At 27.8% G+C, this 22,362-nt stretch overlaps 1 protein-coding gene across 7 annotated transcripts in view; it reads right to left on the bottom strand.

The window, feature by feature from the left end:
• LOC111683365 (PAN2-PAN3 deadenylation complex subunit PAN3) overlaps positions 1 to 19,446 on the bottom strand; it is a 45,441-nt gene extending 25,995 nt beyond the window's left edge. For 3 of the 7 annotated variants that reach the window (XM_046951164.1, XM_046951165.1, XM_046951166.1), the window contains exons 1-3: positions 19,429 to 19,445; positions 19,131 to 19,290; positions 11,960 to 12,399 (exon numbers count right to left, since the gene is read on the bottom strand). In XM_046951164.1, the coding sequence (XP_046807120.1) occupies positions 11,960 to 11,993 (34 nt within the window). In that variant the 5' untranslated portion in view covers positions 11,994 to 12,399; positions 19,131 to 19,290; positions 19,429 to 19,445. Of the gene's footprint in view, positions 1 to 11,959; positions 12,400 to 19,130; positions 19,291 to 19,428 lie in introns of all 7 variants that reach the window. The other 4 variants (XM_046951159.1, XM_046951160.1, XM_046951163.1 and 1 more) reach the window with 4 other exon arrangements.
• Positions 19,447 to 22,362: the final 2,916 nt, after the last annotated feature.

The raw sequence follows: 22,362 nt of genomic DNA, 5'->3' as shown, positions 1-22,362 counted from the left end.
CATTCTATATTCTAGTTATTAAAACTCATATAATTCAGGTTTCCATGCCTGCTACAAAGTACTTACATGATGTGACTGCCTTTTGCTGACTCTCACTCTCTCTCTCTCTCTCATTAAAAAGTATATAGTAAAAACACTAATCATAAATGAACAATATTGAGATATCATTACACAGATACAGAGTTATATGTTTGTGTGTATAATCATAGTCCAAGTGTGGAAGAGTTAGAGTATGTCAGATCTTTTTTTATGAAGTTCTTTTTCTACTCAAGAGAGAGGGGGCAATTTGTTTATGTATTTCTTTTCTTTTAAATATATGTATGTTTTCTATTAGCAATTTTGTTATTAGTGCAATAATCGATGAACTCTGAAACTAGAAAGTGAAATCAAATCAAAGTTTTTAAAGATTATTTAGATGATCAGCATGTATGTACGTGTTTTGAAACAATTTTAGGTGTTTATGTTTGAAATATTTCAATAAAACGTAGATATCGAGGTACGGTTCTAATATTGAAAAGTAATTCATTTGTTTACTGTTCATTTACTTACTTAAATTCTCGAGACATATAATTTTCAAACTTTATAGCATATCAAAAAATGATTCAGTTTTATAATTGTTAAAAAATAAACATTAAACTGATAAACAAATTATTAAATTTAATGAAGATAATTAAACTTCATTAACCTCCTCCCTCTATCAATCACTTGACAAAAATGTTTATTATGGGAAATAAAAAAGAAAAAAAAACTATACCTGAAAATATTTCTTATCTTCTTTAAAAAAAAGAAACCTTTTATATAAAAAATTGTTTATTATCATTTTTCCAGTCTTCTTTTTCATTTTATTTTATTTGTCTAAATAATTATGCGTAGTTAAAATCACTTTATACATTTACTCCAGATTTTACCAGTAGTCGGGCATCAAATGCAAAGAAACAACAACAATTTGAAAATGCAAAATTTTTAACGGCGCAATATATGTTATGTAAAGTAAACAAGAATTTAACATATTCTGTTTTTATTAAATTTAAAATTTTGTTGCTATTTTATTCCTTATCTTTTTGTAAATTTTCTACGTACAAGTAAATAAGTGATTTTTCGAATATTTAAATTATTTAAGTCAAAAAGTTGCTTAAATTTCGAACAGCTATTTATGGAGTTAATTCAGTTATTATTTTCTTGTAACTCACAGCAAAATGGAATTAAACTTTTGTTATTGTTATTATAATGTAGACACATAATGTTTTTATTATCAATTATATAATTTTGAATAAATCTATTAAAATAGAAAATATAGCACTTTGTATACAATGCCAAAAAAAGTTGCTTAGGTTTCGAACAATACTGTATCTATCGATCTATCGATCGATCGATCTATCTATCTGTCTGTCTGTCTGTCTATCTATCTATCTATCTATCTATCTATCTATCTATCTATCTATCTATCTATCTATCTATCTATCTATCTATCTATCTATCTATCTATCTATCTACCTATCTATCTACCTATCTATCTATCTATCTATCTATCTATCTATCTATCTATCTATCTATCTATCTATCTATCTATCTATCTATCTATCTATCTATCTATCTATCTATCTATCTATCTATCTATCTATCTATCTATCTATCTATCTATCGATCTATCTATCTTATCATATTTTGTTTCTTTTTAATAAATTCGGGATAATTGTTAAACATTCAAACTAATTTTTTTTAATTGTGACATTCTAACAGTAAATCTTATTAAGTCGTTTACTGTTATTTTTTTAGTAACTCAATTTAAATGGTCAATCATGGTTCTGATGGTAACTCCATTCCACCATAATGTTTTTTCTTGTTCTTTAGTTGGCATTTTGTTGATGACACAGCTACATTTTGCCAAAAACAAAAAAAAAATACTTTAAATGAAATATAGCCAAAACCGTTGACCCAAATTGTGCAGTATAGTGTGAAGACGAGCCACAAATTTGGTTGGTAATTGAAACCACATGATTTTTTTTTATTTTATTTTGGTGACTCCTCTGTTTGTGATTCTTGTCCGTAATGACCATCTGTTTTATATGACTTAGTTTTTATTTTATTATTATTATTGTTGATGTTGTTGTTTTTACTTGTTCTAAGTAAATAAAACATAAAAAAGATTTTTGCCAATAATATTAGTAATAAATTTTAATCAATGATTAATATATATAAGAAGTTGTGAATTGAATGTTGTAAGATTTAATTAGAATATTTTGTTAATATATGAAAATACCCAATTTAGAAAAAAATTGTATGGCAGTGACCAAACATCTAGAGGTAATTACATATTAATTGCGTTAAAAAATGTTTTTGATTAATTATAGATTTCTTCATTCTTACTACTTTAGTTGTACTTATTTTTGACAATTTCAGAATAGTGACAACTCCCCGTCACGTGTAAATGTATGTAGTAAGATTAGTATGTTGGTTTAATGATGGCAATTGTGTAAATATTTTATTATATTAGCTTCAAATACATGTTTCAAAATCAGCTTTAAATTCTTCTAAGTAAACATAAAAACATTTCTGTTTTTTATACTGAGTTACCAAATACTTGTTCCAATAATAGAAAGACAAACAGATAATTTCAATATACGAAAATATTTTATCTATAAATAACATTTATATGTCTGTAAAATGAACAAAAAGAAATTATATACAAACACATATAGATAGATAGATAGATAGATAGATAGATAGATAGATAGATAGATAGGTAGATAGGTAGATAGATAGATAGATAGATAGATAGATAGATAGATAGATAGATAGATAGATAGATAGATAGATAGATAGATAGATAGATAGATAGATAGATAGATAGTATTGAACATGAACAAAACTAATTACTTCGTGTTAGTTTTTTTCCTATCCAATATATACTACAATTGTTAACATTTGAACCGATCTGACCCAAAAGTTTATAAACAATTATGCATATATATCAGCGGCTAAATATATATGGATTCTAAGACCAAGAAGGCAAACAATTTTTTAAATACAGAAAAGTCTAAGTGTTATGCATAGAACCTTATTATTCGTACAAATTTCTCAAAACTTAATGAATCTGACCTACAGTGCAATAGAATGAAGGGATAAAATCATATAATAGTAAACAATACGTTGCATACTTTCGAGCTGTTATACCATGGCAACTATAATGTGGGTTAAATAATTAAAATTTGTAAAGGAATTTTAAGTAGAAAAAATTTTGTGCTTTTTTAAAATTTTCCCCTTTTTAAAGAAAATCTTGTAATATCAGAATTTGAAAGTTTAAATGTTAATTTAAATGTCCGTAAACTATTTTGGCTAACAGTACTATCACTATCCTATTGCAACGAAACGTTGCATTATAGAATTTTATACAAAAAACAAACCCATTGAGTGAATGAGTTCAGATTTAAAATACAAAATGAATAAGAACATGAATTGTATAGCAGTCTGGCCATGGTGACTTGGCCAAGTGGGTGTATGTTTTGTTTGCATTTGTTGTTGTTTTTGTTTGTGACCATATAAAAAACATTATTTTTTGTTTTTTTTTTTTCAGTGTTTACAATGTGTATTTCTTTTTTTTTTTAATTTTGCTTATTATTTCATTTAGACCAAAATATCAACATACTAGAGAGTGTGAATATGTAGTACATGAATAGTTGTTGTATACTCGTTGTCGTAGTATTTTTCATTGTATGTATGTACATATGTATGTAGTAGATGACGTCTTTATGTCTGCTAAATGTTGGCAAAGTGCGTTAATTCAATTTACACAAGTCACAACAATCTTTAAACATTTAGCACACTTAGGGCCACTGTGGGTTTTTGGATTTTATTATTATTTTTTGTTTTGTTTTCATTCTTGTGTTTTGTTTTCTTTTGTGAGGAGGAGGCTAAAGCTTGACTAAATTAGTGCTAAATTTTTAACCATAAAATACAACAAAAACAATTAATGCAACAATTTAACACTCGTATAGTAATAATATAATCTCATACATTTTTACATACATACAATATATACTCGTTTGTATGTATTATGTGTAAATGTTGTAATTGGTTGTGTAATTAGCATTTTAACATAATACTAAGTACATGATGGTAAATGTCAAAAAGAAAAATAATAAAAATAAAAGCAAAACAAATGTATAGCTAAGGAACTAAGGTAATGTTTGCTGAGGATTAACGTAGATAAGTCACAAAACATTTTATAAAAATAATCACATACTTAGAGGGATTTTGAGTTTTATTGTCAATTATATTTTTAATTATACCCTTGCTTATAATTTTGTTTTATTGCCAAGTGTTTTGGATACATAAAGTATATATATATATTCTGGATCGTTAAAGGTAGCAGAGTCGATTTAGTCATGTCCGTCCGTCTGTCTGTATATTTGATGAAATTATTTTTAAACATACCTCAATTTCAATAATTCTGTTAGACAGGCTTACGAGAAGATTGCTATTTAAAATCAGCAAAATCGGTCCATAAATTAAGATTTTTTCATGCTCAGACAGACATTGCAAAAAACAGAACTTTTAAAAGCGGATATTTTGGTACTTTTTCGTTCTTTAAAGGTACCTTTTTGAATTTTGAACATGAAATTAAGCATGTAGGGCCCGGAGTAAGTGACAACCTATAAAAGAGGATTTTTGGTACTTTTTCGTTGTCAAAAACTTTTGAATTTTCTATTAAGTATATAGGGGCCACAGTAAGTGACAATCTATAAAACGGGATATTGTAATGTTTAGTTCTACAAAACGAACTTTTTGAATTTTCTATAATATTGAAAATATAAACATGAATTTAAATATACAGAGCCCGGACTAAATGAGATTACATAAAAGTGGACTTTTTGGTACTTTTTTGTTCTTCAAAAGGTACTTTTTGAGTTTTCTATAATACTAAACTTAGAAACATGAAATTAAACATTTGAGAAACTATAAAAGGGGACTTTTTGGTATTTTTTCGTTCTCAAAAAGTTACTTTCTGAATTTTCTATGAGAGAGTGAGATTTTCTACAAGAGTAGGGGTAAATATGATCTTATCTTTATAAATTTTAGTAGAGAAATTTACGTCTACTTAATAATTATTTATATAATTTATATAAAAAGGGATTTTAAACATTTTTCGATTTTTTTTATTTTTGAAATAATTTTCAAAATATATTTAAAAAAATACTAGAAAATTTTTTAGAAAACATTTTAAAAAATTTATTTTTTTAAAGAAATTTTTAATGTGTTTTAATCGAAATTATCTTTTCTACTACAAAATTGTTTGAAATATTCCCTTTTTTAAAGGTTTTTTAATATTTCTCTTTTTTTTTTGTAGAAAAATTTCTATCTTTTATTATTGCAAATTTTCAAAATAATATTTATTTTTTCTACTAGACCATTTTTTAATTTTGAAGATTTTTTTATAAGAGAAAACTTGGAGATTTTTTTATTTTTTAATTTCTCTCTTTTTACAGAAATTGTTTCTTTTGTTGAGAAAATTTTGAAATTGTCAAAACTTTTTCTTTTTAGCAAAAAATTTCTCTTATTTTCTAATAGAAAATATTCTCTTCTTTAGACCAGACAATAGAACATTATGGACATTTTTTCCGTATTTTGCCTCTAAACAGAAAATTTTCGAACATTTATTTTTTGTACAATTTTATTTTTCTTAATTTCTCTAATTATTTTTTTTTTTTTGGAATTATTCTCTTAATAAAAATGAATGTAATTGAATAGAAAATGTTCCCTCATTTCTCTACCTAATAGAAAATTATCAACATTTTCTCGTCTTAAAAGAAATTACGAAAATTATTCTTAATTATTTTTTTTAATTTCCCCTAATAATATGTTTTTAAAATTTTCTCTTAATAAAAAAGTTTTCAAAATATTTTCTTTTTTTAAGAAAATTTTCTAAAATTACTACTCTTAATAGAAAACTTTCCAAATTTTATTTTCTTAATAAAACTTTTTTGAAATTTTCTCTTTTTAAGAGAAACTTTCTCTGTTTACAATTACATTTTCTATTCTTTATAGAAATCTTTTCTATTCTTTATAGAAAATTTACATAAATTAATAGAAAAAGTATCTAAATTTCTCCTCTTAATAGAAAATTATGGACATTTTTTCTTTTCAATAGAAAATTTTTAAAAATTTCTCTTAATAATTTTTTATTTTTAATTTCTTTTTTATTAAGAAATATTTTTTAAAAAGATTTTTGAATAGAACATTATATTCTCTTCTTCAAAGAATTTTTTTAATTTTTCTTCTCAATAGGAAATATACACCTTTTTTTTTCTTAAAAATTTTTTCGAAATTTCCGCTTTTTTTTATAGAATTTTCAAAATTTTCGCTTCTTAATAGAAAATTTTCGAAAGTTTTTTCTCTTATTAATAGAAAATTTTCGAAAATTTTTTCTCTCACTAGAAAATTTTCAAAATATTCTCTTAATAAATTTTTTTCTTTTTTAAATTTCCTCTTAATTAAAAAATTTTAAAATATTTTGTTTTTTAAAGAAAATATTCTAAAATTCAATAGAAACTTAAAATTAATACAAAATTTTCAAAAATTTCTCTTAAAAATTATTTAAAGTTTCCGTTTATCTAAAAATTTTCGAAATTTACTAAACATTTTAAGATTTTTTTTTATTTTTAATAATAAATTTAACAAAATATTTGAAATTCTTTATTTATGGAAATTTTTTCCTCTTAGTAATAAATTTATTAATATTTTTCTTCTTCCTAGAAAATTTTCGAAATTTTTTTCTTTTTATTACAATATTTTCGAAATTCTCTCCTTTTTTTTAGTAAATTTTCGAAATTTTTTCTTCTTCATTGGAATTTCTTTTAAATTTTCAGTTCTTTTTAAAATTTTTTAAAAAGTTACACCTTTTAATTTATTAAACTTAAAATTCTTGAAATTTTCTTTTCTAATTAATAAATTTACAAAAATATATAATTTTAGTAGAAAATTCTCGAATTTTATTATAAATGTTTAAAAAATGTATCAACTTTTTTTATATAAACCTTTGAAAATGTTTTCTCTTTTAGAATATTTTCGAAATGATCTCTTTATAGAGAAACTTTCGGAATTTTCTTTTTTAAAAACAATTTTTTTCTTCTTTATAAGAAATTTTAGTTTTCTTTTCAAAAATATTTTGTTTTGATAGAAGTTTATTAAATTTATATAGAAAACTTTCCAATATTTTTTCTATTGGGAAAATTTTTCTTTTATATCAAATTCTTTAATAAAAATGTTCTTTCTGTAGTAATTAAAATAAGGTCATTGTACTTCAAAGCTTCCAATCAAAACTCTTACCCAATAACTAGAAAGAATCTATTAAAAAACACTTGAATTTTTTTTCCAAAACACACAACACTTTCAAACTAGTTGCACAATATTAATGGAATTGAGTTATTTTATACGAATGTATACACATATAAGAACTAAATATACAAATTGCACATAAAATGCAAAATAGTTTAACATTTTGCGAATTAAAAATACAAAAACAAATAAATAGAATAACAAAATAAAATTCTAATATTTCAATTTATGCTTGCATTTAAATCAAATAACATGATACCACACTATATTTTACTTAAACAAATCTGCAACGAGGTTTAATTGAACAGTAAACAAAAACAAATTAATATTCCTATCCACTAGCAAAACAGGATATCAAATATTTTAAAGTTTCATTTAGGAAACAATTTTTTTAACTTTTCTTTTAGCCCTCGTTAAATTAAACTATGTATTTATGTAATTGTATGAATAAATGCAAAAAATACAATAACAATATTGTATACTGAATAAATTTTATCTATAGATACATATGTACATACTTTATTTACATATTAGTGTACAAATATGTATAGAAAAATACCATTTCATTTTGTACACCTTTTTGTCAGTGTAAAGCAAATAAAAATTTATATTGTAGGAGTGGATTTGGTTGAATTGAAATACATATTAAATACCTTTATAACGGGATAGTATAAAAAAATACAAATTCGAATATTTCAATGTTTGTGGAGAGAGTAGAGCGGGATATCTACGTGAAGTCTATAGTCTAGTCTATAGTCTAGTCTATAGTCTAGTCTATAGTCTAGTCTATAGTCTAGTCTATAGTCTAGTCTATAGTCTAGTCTATAGTCTAGTCTATAGTCTAGTCTATAGTCTAGTCTAGTCTATAGTCTAGTCTATAGTCTAGTCTAGTCTATAGTCTAGTCTATAGTCTAGTCTATAGTCTAGTCTATAGTCTTGTCTATAGTCTTGTCAATAGTATAGCCTATAGTCTTGCCTATAGTCTATTGTCTATATTCTAGTCTATAGTGTAGTCTATAGGCTAGTCTTTAGTCCAGTCTACAGTCTAGGCTACAGTTTAGTCCATAGTCTAATGAAGTCTACAGTATAGTCCATAGTCTAGTGAATAGCCTTGTCTATATTCTAGTCTATTATTTGGTCTATAGTTTTTGCGATAGTCTAGTCTATTATCTAGTCTACAGTCTATGGTCTCTTCTATACCATAGTCAAGTTTTACATATTGTCTAGTCTAGTCTTTAGTCAAGTTCATATTCTAGTCTATAGTCTAAATTGTAGTCCATAATCTAGACTAAATTCATCTCGATCAGCAGTTAAAGCTAGTTATCAAAAATTTAATTTATCGGGTGATCATAAATTATCGATTAAACATATTGTCTTATTACATGAATATCTCTTAACGAATGCATGTAAATGTCTTAAAATGTAAAAAATATGCCAACATTCATATCTATAACAAATCATATCGGATAACATAGTAAACATCATATCACATGACCATGATGATGTACATATAAACATCTTTCAAAATCTCTTTGTTTTTATATGTCAAAGAAAAAGGTAACACATAACATGTTTGTAGATATTTTGTTGCATGTTGCATACAAAAGTAAACTTTAATCTTTGTTTTTCTTTAGTTTCATTTTGTTTTTTTTTTCTTTCAATTATTTTTATTTAAAGTTCAAGTTTCATTTTGTAGTTTTAAAAACTGTTCTTTGTTATGGTTTTTTGTTTTTCAACATATCAATGTTGCATGCAGCAGTCAATAATACATACTTTAGTTTCTTGTTATTTTATTTATTCGTTTTTTTTTCTGTTGCTGCTGCCTGTCTATAAAACAAGTTTAATGTTGCAAGTTCTTGTGTTTTGGTTTTTAGCACAACAATAACAGAAAACAAAAAAAGTTTAAAAACGTAAAAATAAAAGAAAAATAATAAAAATAATTTGAAAATAAAGATAATAATAATAATGATGGGTTGCATGGTAATGAAATGATACATTTAAATAAAAACCCAAATACAATTACACCACAAAACAAACAACAGGTAAATTCTTCCAGAATAATACAAAACAACAACACATACATATACTCCATATTTTACACAAAAAAATGTCATTTCCGGTTTTTATGTTTACAGGTCCAGTGTTTTGAATAACATAAAACTGGTATTGTAGTAAAAACAAGCAAAAATCGAAGAAAATGAAGACAATAACAAGTAGAAAAAACCAAAACAGATACAAGACAGAACCAGTTCTTAGTTAAAATCATAACAATTGGAAAAAATAAAGGTTTCAAAACAAGGTTCGAATTTCAAAATAAGTCCTATAAGTATCAGTACACAGAGACAATTTGGGAGCGAAAAGGAAAAATAGTGCTTAATAGATTAGAATGATTCAATTATTCGCCATGGAAAAGTCTTTTAACGCAATTTTTAAGATTCTATTACGGAAGAGTACGGAAGAGTAAATATCTGTGAGACTTGCTCGCAGATACCAACAACTCGAGCATTACATATAAAGACATAATTAGGATTTTCAAATCGATGATCCTTGGTTTCAGAAGTACGTCACAAACAATCAATCTTTTGCGATCCCTTTTCCTTTTTCTTAGCGGACTTGTCAACGACTATAAGTCGTCTCGGAGCTGTAGATATCATGGAAAGAATCTAAAAACAATACACCTTTATAAGAGTAAGCGACTCTCAAGATTACCCTGCCCTTCGACAAAGAGTCAATGTATCTGAAAAAGACTAGCGTCTAACTACCTCTTTCGTCATGGATGTACTTCTTGTAAATAAGTGTAAAGATAATCGTCACTTTAACGTCCCCTTTGAAAGCGAGAGAGTTGACACTTAAAAACAAACTTAAGCTTTTTGTCTGTCTCTTCGTAATCTATAAGGTGATGATTAACTATCGCGCAGCAAAAGCACGTGGTAAAATAGTTAGTCACCTGCACATTCAGTGTCTAGAGGTAACCCTGAGTGGAAGGTTAAGTATGTAGATCGGGACTGTCCCACCGAACTGCTGGGTATGTCATCTATATCGTTTCCAAGGTCCACTATTTCTTTTATTTCCTGTTGATTCAAATTCTTTTTGGAAACTTCTCGATTGTAAGCCAATGAGGTAAAGGTCACGAGCAAATTGCACTATTTGACTTATGTCTTTATCGTTTCTGATATATAGATTTTATGAAGAAATTTGAAGGATAAACAAATTACATTCGATCAAAATTATACAGGTTCTTTCTGGTTCTGAAAATTGTTACACAAGTGAATAATGAAGTAAAATATCGGAAGAGAACTCTTGATAATATCGGTGCGTAATTTAACAATAATATTCATACAAAAAGAAACCTGTTAAACTTTCGATTTAGGCTTTTGGTCCTGGTCCAAAAGCTTAGGAAATGTTTTGTATGTCTAATCGGAAGAACTATTTAAATCAGTAGTAGTATGAAATTGCATGATATTGGTGACTCAATTACGGTTCTTAAGTTTAATTGCACGATCCAAATGCGACACTAAGTAATTATTGATCGGAACTCTATTAATAACATAAAAGTAACTTCGAGCGGATAAAATGAAGGCTCAATAAGATCTTGAGGATGAAAGTTCTTAAACTTTCAGATTCTTTGCTTAGCAAATCGGAAATTTCAATTGTTATTACGGACTTATTACTAACATTACTAAAATTGTGGATTTTTAAGTTACATTTTTCAGGAGGCTACTACGGTACCATAAAAGATCATGTGCCATTTCATAGAATTATCTTCAAAATTGCGTCCTGTAGTTTAAGTACAGTCGGACGATTCCCACTTCAGAATTACTCTGGTCATACTCGATTAAAGATTGGCAACACAACCTTTGGATTTCTTTGGCGACAGTTGTTAAAAATAATCAGACTTTTGCTTTGAAACTATCGAATTTAGCCTTGGTCAAAGAAAATGATTCTGATCAGATCGGCGTTACAAACATCAGCACAAACCCAATATACCCTCCCTATCCACAAAAGTGGTGTAGGGTATAAATATTAACATAAGGCATTTCTAGTTTATAAGACAATTCGATTCATAATCCAGAATAACTCTGGTCATACTCGATTAAAGATTGGCAACCCAACCTTTTGGATTTCTTTGCCAACGGTTGTTAAAAATAATCAGACTTTCGCTTTGAAACTATCGGATTAAGCCTTGGCCAATAAATGTTTAGTCAACAAACTCTATTACTTAATAATAATGGTAATTAAGAAGATCCTGCGAATAGAAAGCAAACTAAACGAGAACAATAATAAAATCCATATCAAGATAATAACGTTTTAATTGTGCCTACAATAACTGGACCTCTGAATGCTCAACAATAGATTTACAGTTGGACTATTAATGATTTTGATTTCATATTATTCTGCAAGATTTATTATTAAGAATCATTTGAGTTTCTGATCATCAAGATCAGCTGATCTTTTATAAGATCATTTACATTTCAGTTGAACTTAGAAATGAAATCTTTTTAGAATCATTTATTCGGTTATTTTAGCAATAATGATCATTAATTTCTATCATAAAATACAATAGAACAAAAGAAAATAAAAATATTTATTTTTTATTTTTATTTTTTTTTTAAATTTTTCTTACCTGCTGGGAAGAAATTATTTAAGAACGTTGACATTTTTTTCCAGCAAACAAACTTGGTAGATGGTCAAATGTTTGTGTTTGTATATAGAGTAGAGTAGATTTGTTCCAATTCAAAGTTGTTTAACTTTTGTTTCTTTGATTATTCGAATACGAAATTCTTAATAATGACAGTAGTAGTTAGTAATGATGACGCTGATGATAATAATAATAATGATAATGATGAAACAACCGTGTTAATGATGAAGTTTTCTATGTTAGTTGCGGCGTTAACAAGTTGTATGGGATATTGTTGCATGTATGATGAATATTGATGATCGATCGTTGGTTAATTTGTTTTTATTTAGAAATGTTTTTTAAGAGTTTAAGGTTGTTATTGCATTGTAAACAATTCTCTGCTGATTTTTAAATTGTTTTTTTTATCTTGTTTGTTATGGGAAATACTGAGGAGTTATTATAGAAATTTAAATAAATAATAATAATAAAAAAATAAATTGTAAAGAAAGTGTGAGTGCAATTGTTAAAAATGTTTCTGAGTTAGATATTGATAATTGATTGATCACCGTTAATGGCGTCTGTTATTGTTGTTGGTGATATTGTTGTGTGTTGTCAACACCGTTTGCTATATTTGAAATAACTCTCTCACTCTTTCACTCACTTAACTTTTTCTTTTATTTTCTTATTCTTTTATGTTTGTTATTTTCTTTAATTAATTTTATTTATTATTTTTTATGTATGTTAAATTGTGTTTTTGTTTATTATTATTTTTATTTTATACTCTCTCTCTCTTCTCCATAGAAAAAAACTCCAGACATGGAAAATTTAATCACCCCTATCCTCTATAGAAGTGAAAATGTTGTTCCCTTGAAATTTTCATTTCTCTTGAAGGGCAAATTGCTATCGTGAGCTTGTTGTGAACAATTCATTCACAATAGTTGATTTTGTATGGAACAGCTGTTCAATGTTTACAAAATTCCATCAACAAATTTCATAACAGGTGAATTTTTTTTACAACAAAAACGTTAGTGAAAGAAAAAAGTAAAAAAGGGAACATATTTCACGTGAAATGATGATTGGCGATTGGGGTGAATAGTTGTTAAACTGGTCCAAATACAAAATAACAGTTACTAGAATAGTCATCACACTAATCTCTAATATAATAGTCCATAGACTGATCAATATACAGATTAATAGACTAGACAAAAGTCTTATCCGTAGTCTAATCAATAGACTATTCTTAAGTTGAGTCTAGAGGCTAGTATACAGACTGAATATTACATTATTTCATAGACTGGCCAATGAATTAGTATATTAGCTATTGACTATTGACTAGTCTATAGACTCGTCTCTTAACTAGTCCATCATCTTTGAATTAGTCTATAGACTAGTCAATAAACTAATCTAATATATAATCAATTGACTGATGAATATAGTAACAGACTGTAGGCCATGGACCGGTCAACTGACTAGTCTATAGACTAATTCATAAATGAGAGGTAAATCCATAGACTAGCCCATATATTACACCATAGACTAGTCAATATACTAATTCTTAGACGATAGACTAGTCAGTAGGCTTGTCCACAGTTTAGTCGAAAGAACAATCTAGTCTATAGAGGGATTAATAAAATAGAATTTAACTGGTAAATTTACTAGTTCATATACTAATTAAAAGATGATATACTAGTCAAGAGACAAGTCTATAAACTAGTCAATATTCTAGACCATTGACTAATTAACAGTCGAATTGATAGATTATTCGTAGACTCGACCATAGACTTGTCTATAGACAAGTTAATAGACTAATCATTATATGACATAATAGACTAGTCAATAGATTAGTCATTTGACTAGTCCATATGCTTGTCATTACACTAGTCCAGTCCATAGACTAACCCATAGCCAAATCCATATACTAATCAATGGACTAGAGTAATGAATAGATACTGTTTTATGGACCAGTCAAGAGATTAGTCCATAGTCCTTTTAATAGACTAATAAATATAGTAATGTATAGACACTGGTATATGGGCCGGTCAATTGACTAGTCCATAGACTAATCCATTGATGATAGACTATTCAACAGACAGGTCCATAGACCAGTCTATTATCTAGTCCATAGACTTGTCAATGGACTGGTCATTAGAGTAATGATCGACTGGACCATAGACCATCAAGATTTTAGTCCAAAAGACTAGTCCATAGAATAACTACAACAAAAAGTCCTATTGATAGACTGATAATTAGGGTAAATAACTAGCACATTGACCAGTTAGAAGACTAGTCCATAGATTGATCCTTCGACATTGGATTAGGGATTAGTCCAAAAAACTAGTCAATTGAGTAACCATAACAACAAGTCTTATTAATAGACTGATCATTAGGGTAATGAAAAACTAGTCGATAGGGTTCTATAGTTGAAACAAAAAGTCGACTTTTTGCATATTATGCAAAGTCGATTTTCGACTTTTTTTCATTTAGTTAAATGTCAACTTTTGGACTTTTCGACTTTAAGTATTTTATAAATAGACGGCTTTTCATTATTTTCCGACTTTTTTCGACTTTTTGACTATTTTTGAATTCTTTCGACTTTTTTTTTACTTTTTTCGAGTTTTTTCGAATTTTTTAGAGTTATTGACTTTGAAATTTTTCGACTATTTTTGACTTTTTTATACTATTTTCGAGTTTTCGACTTTTCGATTTTTATTAACAAAGACGACTTTTTTGGAACAAAATAGTCGACTTCGACTTTTTTCGACAAAATGTCGATTGTCCGATTATTCGAAAGTCGATTTAAAGAACCCTACTAGTTCATGGATCAATTATTAGATTTGGCCTTAGTTTGATCCGACTCTAACTAAACACCCTAGTACTAAATTATCCATCCCTGATACACACAACACAACAAAAATAATGATAATAAAACAACACCAAACACTGTTCGTTGGTTTGTTCGTTCAATGTTTTTGTTTGTTTTCAATTTATTTCGGTTTTCTACTCTTTTATTTTTTTCGGAGACTATACCAACAACATATCAAACAATACAGGTTCACTTAAACACACACACACAGCCAAACAAACAGAAAAAAGTACACTTTTTTATACAAGAGTTTGTTTCTTCTTCTTCAATTTTCGGGAAGCCAAGAGGTGGCCAAGTAAATATTGTTATTATGGTGGTAGTTCGATGGATGGGAGATGGTAGAATAAAAAGAAAGTTATATAGAGGTCGAAACAGATGGTTGGCTGACTGGTTGAATTTAAGTTGTTAGTTGAGTTTGAGTGAATATTTGTTTTGGTTATAAACTATAAGAAAGAAATCAAGATAAGAATAAACAAACAAGTTTTTTTTCTTATTTCTTCTATTTATTATTGCTTGTCTTTTACATGTTTTGAGAAGAGTGCAATGTTGAGGGTATTTTCTCTTTTAGTAAAAGTCTTGTAATTCTTAAACACTCTTTTTTTATTTCATACAGACTATTTCGTTAACACTTTGTTTGCGAAATTTCTTTTGATTTTTTTACTTAAATTTATTTATTTTCAAATATTTATTTATTTTAATATTTCATTTCACTTTAAATGCTAGTTAATTTTACTTTTTTCGTTAAATTTTTCGGAAATTAGATTTTTTGCGAGATTATCGAAAAGGTGTACTGTGTAAAAAAAAAAAACGTTAAAATAAAAAAGGAATAAGAAATTTATAAGAAAATATTACAAGTACAGGGTTGCCATTTTAGAAAAAGAGATTTGTAAGGGATAATTATTTCTTCAAGAATAACAGTAATACAGAAATTTGGTAAATTTTCGACTGATATAGGAATGACATCTAGAAGAATAAATTAAATTTTTAGACCTTTTGATTTGTATTTCAAAACAATAGTTGATTCTACATCGTTCTGTATATTTGGCTTTTCTTCATCTTAAGGTAAGCATTTAAGTCATTGGTACAACAATTGGAACTTTCCTCCCGAACTTTTTATTCAATGTTGCCTGGCTCGCCCCTTAAACATGAAAAAATATAATATTAGGTATTTACGAATTATTTGCATAAAAAAAATGAAAATTCGTGTGGAGAATAATTTTGAACTAAAATTAGAAAAAAATATTTGAAAATGAACAAAAATGTTTGAATAAATTAATATTTCGTAAAATTTACCATATTTCTTCAAAATTCACTTATTTCAATTTATGTAAATTAATTTTTTTTCAAGAATATTTTGCATTATACTAAAATATTTCGTACAATTTCGTATATATTACGAAAGAATTTCGTGGTGCAAAACAACAAACGATTCGAACAATGTACGACATTTTTCATATATATTAGGCATGGATTTTTTTCAGTGTAGCAATAGATTCTATTACTTGCAGTTTTACACAGAATAAGTTATTTACATATGTATATAAAGGAGCTCTATACGTTAATTTTAAACTGGAATTGTATGTCCATAATGAACCGCTTAATATTCCCTGAATGACCATTTTTCCCGTTACCCACTAACTACACAGATTGCCACGGTCTCAATCACAAGCAGCCGTCGTTCTAACCATAATTGGATCTCCGCTCCGGAATGACCCGATTCTCAATCGGCCAAAGATTGTCAACTGAGCAACAGCTGTATTAATCGGAAGTTTTTTCCAGTAACAGCCAACCTGTTACAATAATAGTGTTGATGGAGAATTGGACTCACTCAGGGTTCTTTATACAGTTATACATTTTATACTGATATTTGGCAATCGAACTATCTCTAAAAAATAAAAGTTTTTAGAAGGCCGTCACACATACTATTTATCATGTATTTAGTATCTCTTTACAAACATCCCCAATGTATCTGATTCTCAGTACATCTTATCCAATGTAAATATTAATACAATTTCCCAAATATCTGTTCATATATACACTGTTCAAAAACCTTAAGATTTAAGAGCAGTCTTCGATAACCTCTCTCACTTATCTTCGCACAATATCTATATCAATTTAGAAAGTCAAATAATGGACCCTGCATTTCAATTTGAATCGAAATTTTCTCCGATTGGCAACTTTGGTTTCGATTCGACGCCCCGCCAAATAAACAGCAACTTACAAAAACGTAATGGCGATCGAAATTCTGAATACAGACAATCGTAAAGTATTGAAACGAAATGGAATTGCTTCTTCTTATTGTTACGATAAAAAGATGAAAGATAAGAGGTATAAACTGGAATTCTTTAGCAATATTCGTTAGGGATCAACAGAAGAAGATACCTAGTGTTTCCCTCATTATGGGGTTATTTATGGATTCCCAGAGAAAAGCGATTTATTACTCATGTCATAAAAAGGAATTCTAGTTTAGCTCTTAGAAAAGGCCTGTAGTAAAGGGAAAAAGTGTTAGAAATAAAATTTATAAATTTATAACTCAACAATTGAGCCCTTCTATTGTTTCATTGCAGAAATTCGAATTATTTAAATCACATTTTTATTTTACTAAGGTGTCTTTATACCCTACACCACTATAGTGGGGAGGGTATTATACGTTTGTGCTGATGTTTGTAACATACAAATATATTAGTCCAATACCCACCTTAAAGTATACCGATCGATTCAGAATCATTTTTTGAGTCGATTAAGACATGTCCGTCCGTCTGTCCGGCTGTCCGGCTGTCCATGTAAACTTTGTGCGCAAGGTACAGGCCGCAATTTTCAAGATAATTTGTTGAAATTTGGACCAAGCATATTCTTTGGCACAGGGACGAAGCCTATTAAAAATGGTTGAAATCGGTCCATTATTTCACCTAGCCCCCATACAAACGTACCTCCCGATTTGAACTTTTTATGCCATAATTACGTCTAATATTCTATTATCTCTCTAAAAATTTGACCCTAGCCCCTATACAAACCCTCTTACAAAAAAATGTCTTAAACGTCTAACGATTAGTATAAAACAAAGTAACCATTTGTATCGCAAGGAAACTCAAGAAAACTAACTGTTATTTAAAAATATATCCTTTTCCCAAATTTACCGAGGATCGGCCCATATTTGACCTATATAAAGCCTCATTTAGAAATTTTGTTTTTTTATCAATAAATTGCTTAAATATTTTGGAATAATATTCAACATAAAAGTTTCTTTATAAAAAGTAAAAATTTTAAAAATATACTCATGGTGTAGGGCATTATATGGTCGGCCATGCCCGACTATACTTTCCTACTTGTTTTATTTCAACGGAAATACTGTCGAAACCCCAATTACTGTCACTTCTGTAATCTCGCCTCAACTAAATTAGGTTCTTGAGAGATCACAACGTTTGAAAAACCGCCATTTTAGGCCATATTTAAGGCGTTGCAATATCGTTAAAGGACATTTCACACGATCCCTCCTTACGTACGTAAAGTCTAATGAAAAAGTAAAATTAAATTCCATCCGTATAACTATAAAGAGAATAAAAGACGTATAATCTATATTTTTTGTGTTTAAACAATTAGTATAAAACAATAACAAATTAAGATAGGAACAGCTGTTTCACTTTTTTTGTATGTATTTACATAAAAATACATCCCTGATATAATGCGACCTGCTTCTTTTTTTAATCATTTCAAAAAATAAAGAGAGCCATACGAGCCATATTCTCTCTCTATGGGTCATGTTTTCATTAGACGCATTTAGACGATCCCATCCGTATTTTTCTACACAAAACTTGTGTGATCGTGTAAAGCCGTGTTAAGACATGTTTCTATGCAAAACCTTTTGTCTTTAAGAAGCCAAATTTCTGTTGCATTTTGTTATCAACACAATTCTCTATGAGTTTCACTTAAATGGCAACCCTTTTACCAGTAACAAGGATATAAGAAAATATTAAATAAAACACAAAGAGAGAGAGAAAATTCGGAGTTTTGAGCATAATTATTATATTTAACACTCTCTTTTGCTGGTATTTGTTTTTCATTTCATTTAGATTTTCGTATTCACTTGAGAAAAAAAATACATTTTTATTGTTGCTTTTCCAAAGTCTAGCACAATGTAAATTATATTGGGAAGTTAGAAGAGGATTTTTATTCGGTTTCCCTTTTGATATTTTGACATTTTCTGGTATATTATTAAAATATAACATTGATAATGATGATGATGATGATTATTATTATAATTATTTTCAAACACTTTAAATTACTTATTTATTAAATTATAAATATTTTACGTACGTTTTTTTTATTGATGGTTACACTTTTTCTCAATAATGAACTTTTTTTTAATTAGATAGGTAGATATTAAGGGTATGAGGGACGTTTTTCTTTGTATTTTTTTATTAGTTTATTTTAATATTAAATTGAAATGTTAATAAAAAATGACCACATATTGAAGCTAGAAAAAAATAGAAAAAATATGTTTTGTTTTAACACTTAAAATAAATAAACTTTCTTAATTTATTTAATTAAAGCAAAAATTATTTATTTGATTAAGTAAAATTTTTATTATTTAATTTTTTTTATTATAAATTACATTTATGTTGGTATTTTTTATGGAAATTCTCTTCTACTTACACAACAACCAACATTCTCCTGAAAGGTACAAACTCAAACTAAAATTCATAATACAAAATATTTTTTGTATTCCGTCGTTGTTGTTGCTGCTGTTAGCTGCTGTTTCCAACAAAACAAAAATAATTGCAAAAAAACAGAACACCACACAGTTAGGGGATCATCATCATCTATATACATTTACTCCACCAGAACAGGACGTTTTATTTTTATTTTTCACTTTATTACATTTACTTTACTTCACTACACTTTAGTTTTGTTTTTATTCTTTGTCCCTGTATTATTATGATTTTCTTTACTCAGTCAGTCAGCCGGCCAGACAACAACAAAGAAATCAAATTTGAAGGAAAAATAAACCAAACAACACCAACTAACTAAGAAGAAACCAACCAACAACATCATCCAGGCATGGAAAACTTATTTTCAATTATGAGTCATTTTTAGGATAACTAAACTGCAATTCTATGGTAGGGTTTTATAAATCGACTTTCGAATAATTGAACAATCGATTTTTTTGTCGAAAAAAGTCAACGTCAACTATTTTGTTCCAAAAAAAGTCGATGATTTTGTTCCAAAAAAAGTCGATAACTTGACTATCGTCTATGAAAAAGTCGACTTTGTAAATAAAAGTTAAAAAACGTCGGAAAAACTGGAAAAATTTAGGAAAGAGTAGAAAACTCGAAAATAATAGAAACAAGTATGAATTTATAGTCGGACATTTCCGACCATATGATACCCTATACCATTTAGTATGTTAAAATTTTAAATTTTTTTTAATAAAGCATTTAATTTGTTTTATTGTGGAATATTTTTACTTATTGTTGTCAAAAAAAAGAGATTTTTTACAAGAGGGCTCATAGGGGAGAAGGGGTAAATATGGCCCTATCCTTGTAAATTTTGGTAGATGAATTTACGTCTACTTCAAAGTCATTTATGTAGATTTTAATCGTTTTATAAGTAATTATAAGTTAATTTTGACCTTCAAGTCATTTTCTGAAGGGGAGTCTGTATGGGGGCTAGGGTCAAATGAGGCCCGATCACAACAATAATTAGTATTGTCATTTATTGTTCTATAAAACTAATATTTGCTGATTTTTGTTGACATTATGAGCTTATATGTACTTATGAGCCTAAAGGCCCGATTCGGGGGTACGGTTGTATGGGGGCTAGGAGAAATAATAGACCGATTTCAACAATTTTCAATAGCGATCGTCCTTGTACCAAAAAAAAGAGTATGTGCCATATTTCATTAAATTATCTTAAAAATTGCGACCTGTAGCGTGCGCACAAGGTTTACATGGACACACAGACGGACATAGCTAAATCGACTCAGAAAGTGATTCTGAGACGATTGGTATACTTTAAGGTGGGTCTAGGACCAATATTTTTGGGTGCTACAAACTTCAGCACAATCGCATAATACCCTCCCCACTATAGTGGTGTAGGGTATAAAAAGTTAAAAATCATCGACAAAGAGCATGTATGCTTACACATGTATAAAACCGATTTATATTAGCATATGGTCTTGACTACTATTAACAAGAGTATGGGATATACTTTTTACTGGTCTATGGACCACACTATTAAGTAGACTTTATGAACTACTATATTATCCAAACAGTTTACAGTATAATCTATTGAATATTCTACGGACTAGTCTGTGGTACAGACTAATGATAAGTTTATAAACGGTCGATCGCCTAGTGTATAAGTTATGGACCAGTACATGAACTTTCCATTGGCCCGTCTCTGGGCAATTTCATATATTCTATATGTCTATTTTCAGATCTATTGAGTAGTGTATGGACTAGTTTATTGATCACTCTATGTCTATTTTAATCTAATCATATCTACTGATCTAATGATTAGTCTACTAACTCAATTATAAAGTAATAATACTACAGTCTACTAACTCAATTATAAAGTAATAATACTACAGTAGTATAATAAACTAGTTTATTGAATGACAGGTCCATTTAACGATTTATTAGCTATTCTATATAATCGATTATATTATAGACTATTTTGTAGTCAATTGACTTGTCTTTGGAATAACCTACTGACTGTTCGTACGACTGTGGTAGTCCCTGCAGTCCAAAAGTAATGAAATCATTCAATAGTAATGAATTTTCCATACCTGGTTCATTTTTCGTTGCAACAAAATAAACACAAACAACTTCAATTAAAACTACAGAAGTTAATAAAACTAAAACATAAAGAACATAGAAAAACAAAACCAAATGTTAACAGTCTACTGCAACAAAACAAATCAAAACATTGAACAAGTTTGTCCGTCAGTTCGTCTGTCTGACAGTTTAGTTTGCAAAAAATATATATACCTATATGCTATATATGTATGTATACAAATTTGTTGTTCTTATGTCCACACTTTTGAATCTCCATGGGAGCAAAAATCGTCAAATTTATTGCAAAAGCAACAACAGCAATATTCTAAATGAAAAATAAGGAATATTAATACATACATAAAGACGCTCTCTACTAAACATAAATACAAACAGATATTTGTAGGAAGGGCTGTTAAAGGTACAAAATAATAAAAAAAAAAAAAAAAAACATAAATAAGGAAGAAAACTGACAAGTTTGTGTGAGAATATGAGAAATATTATTGCAAATGTAAGTAGAGAATTATCAAGTAATAGGCAATAACTGAAGCGGAATTCCGTATAGGATTGCCAAGACCTTTGAATTTATGTTTGCTTTTTTGTAAAATCTTTTAGTTGTTTTAAAAAAAAGGTAGTTTGTGGTTTATCCATCCATCTATTTACTAATCTATCTATCTATCTATCTATCTATCTATCTATCTATCTATCTATCTATCTATCTATCTATCTATCTATCTATCTGACTATCTATCTATCTATCTATCTATCTATCT

Source organism: Lucilia cuprina, chromosome 5 (assembly GCF_022045245.1).
Source record: "Lucilia cuprina isolate Lc7/37 chromosome 5, ASM2204524v1, whole genome shotgun sequence".
In the NCBI taxonomy this organism is placed as follows: Eukaryota; Metazoa; Arthropoda; class Insecta; order Diptera; family Calliphoridae; genus Lucilia; species Lucilia cuprina.
The sequence above is the reverse complement of the archived record's forward strand: the minus strand, read 5'-3'. Positions and strand labels throughout refer to the sequence as shown.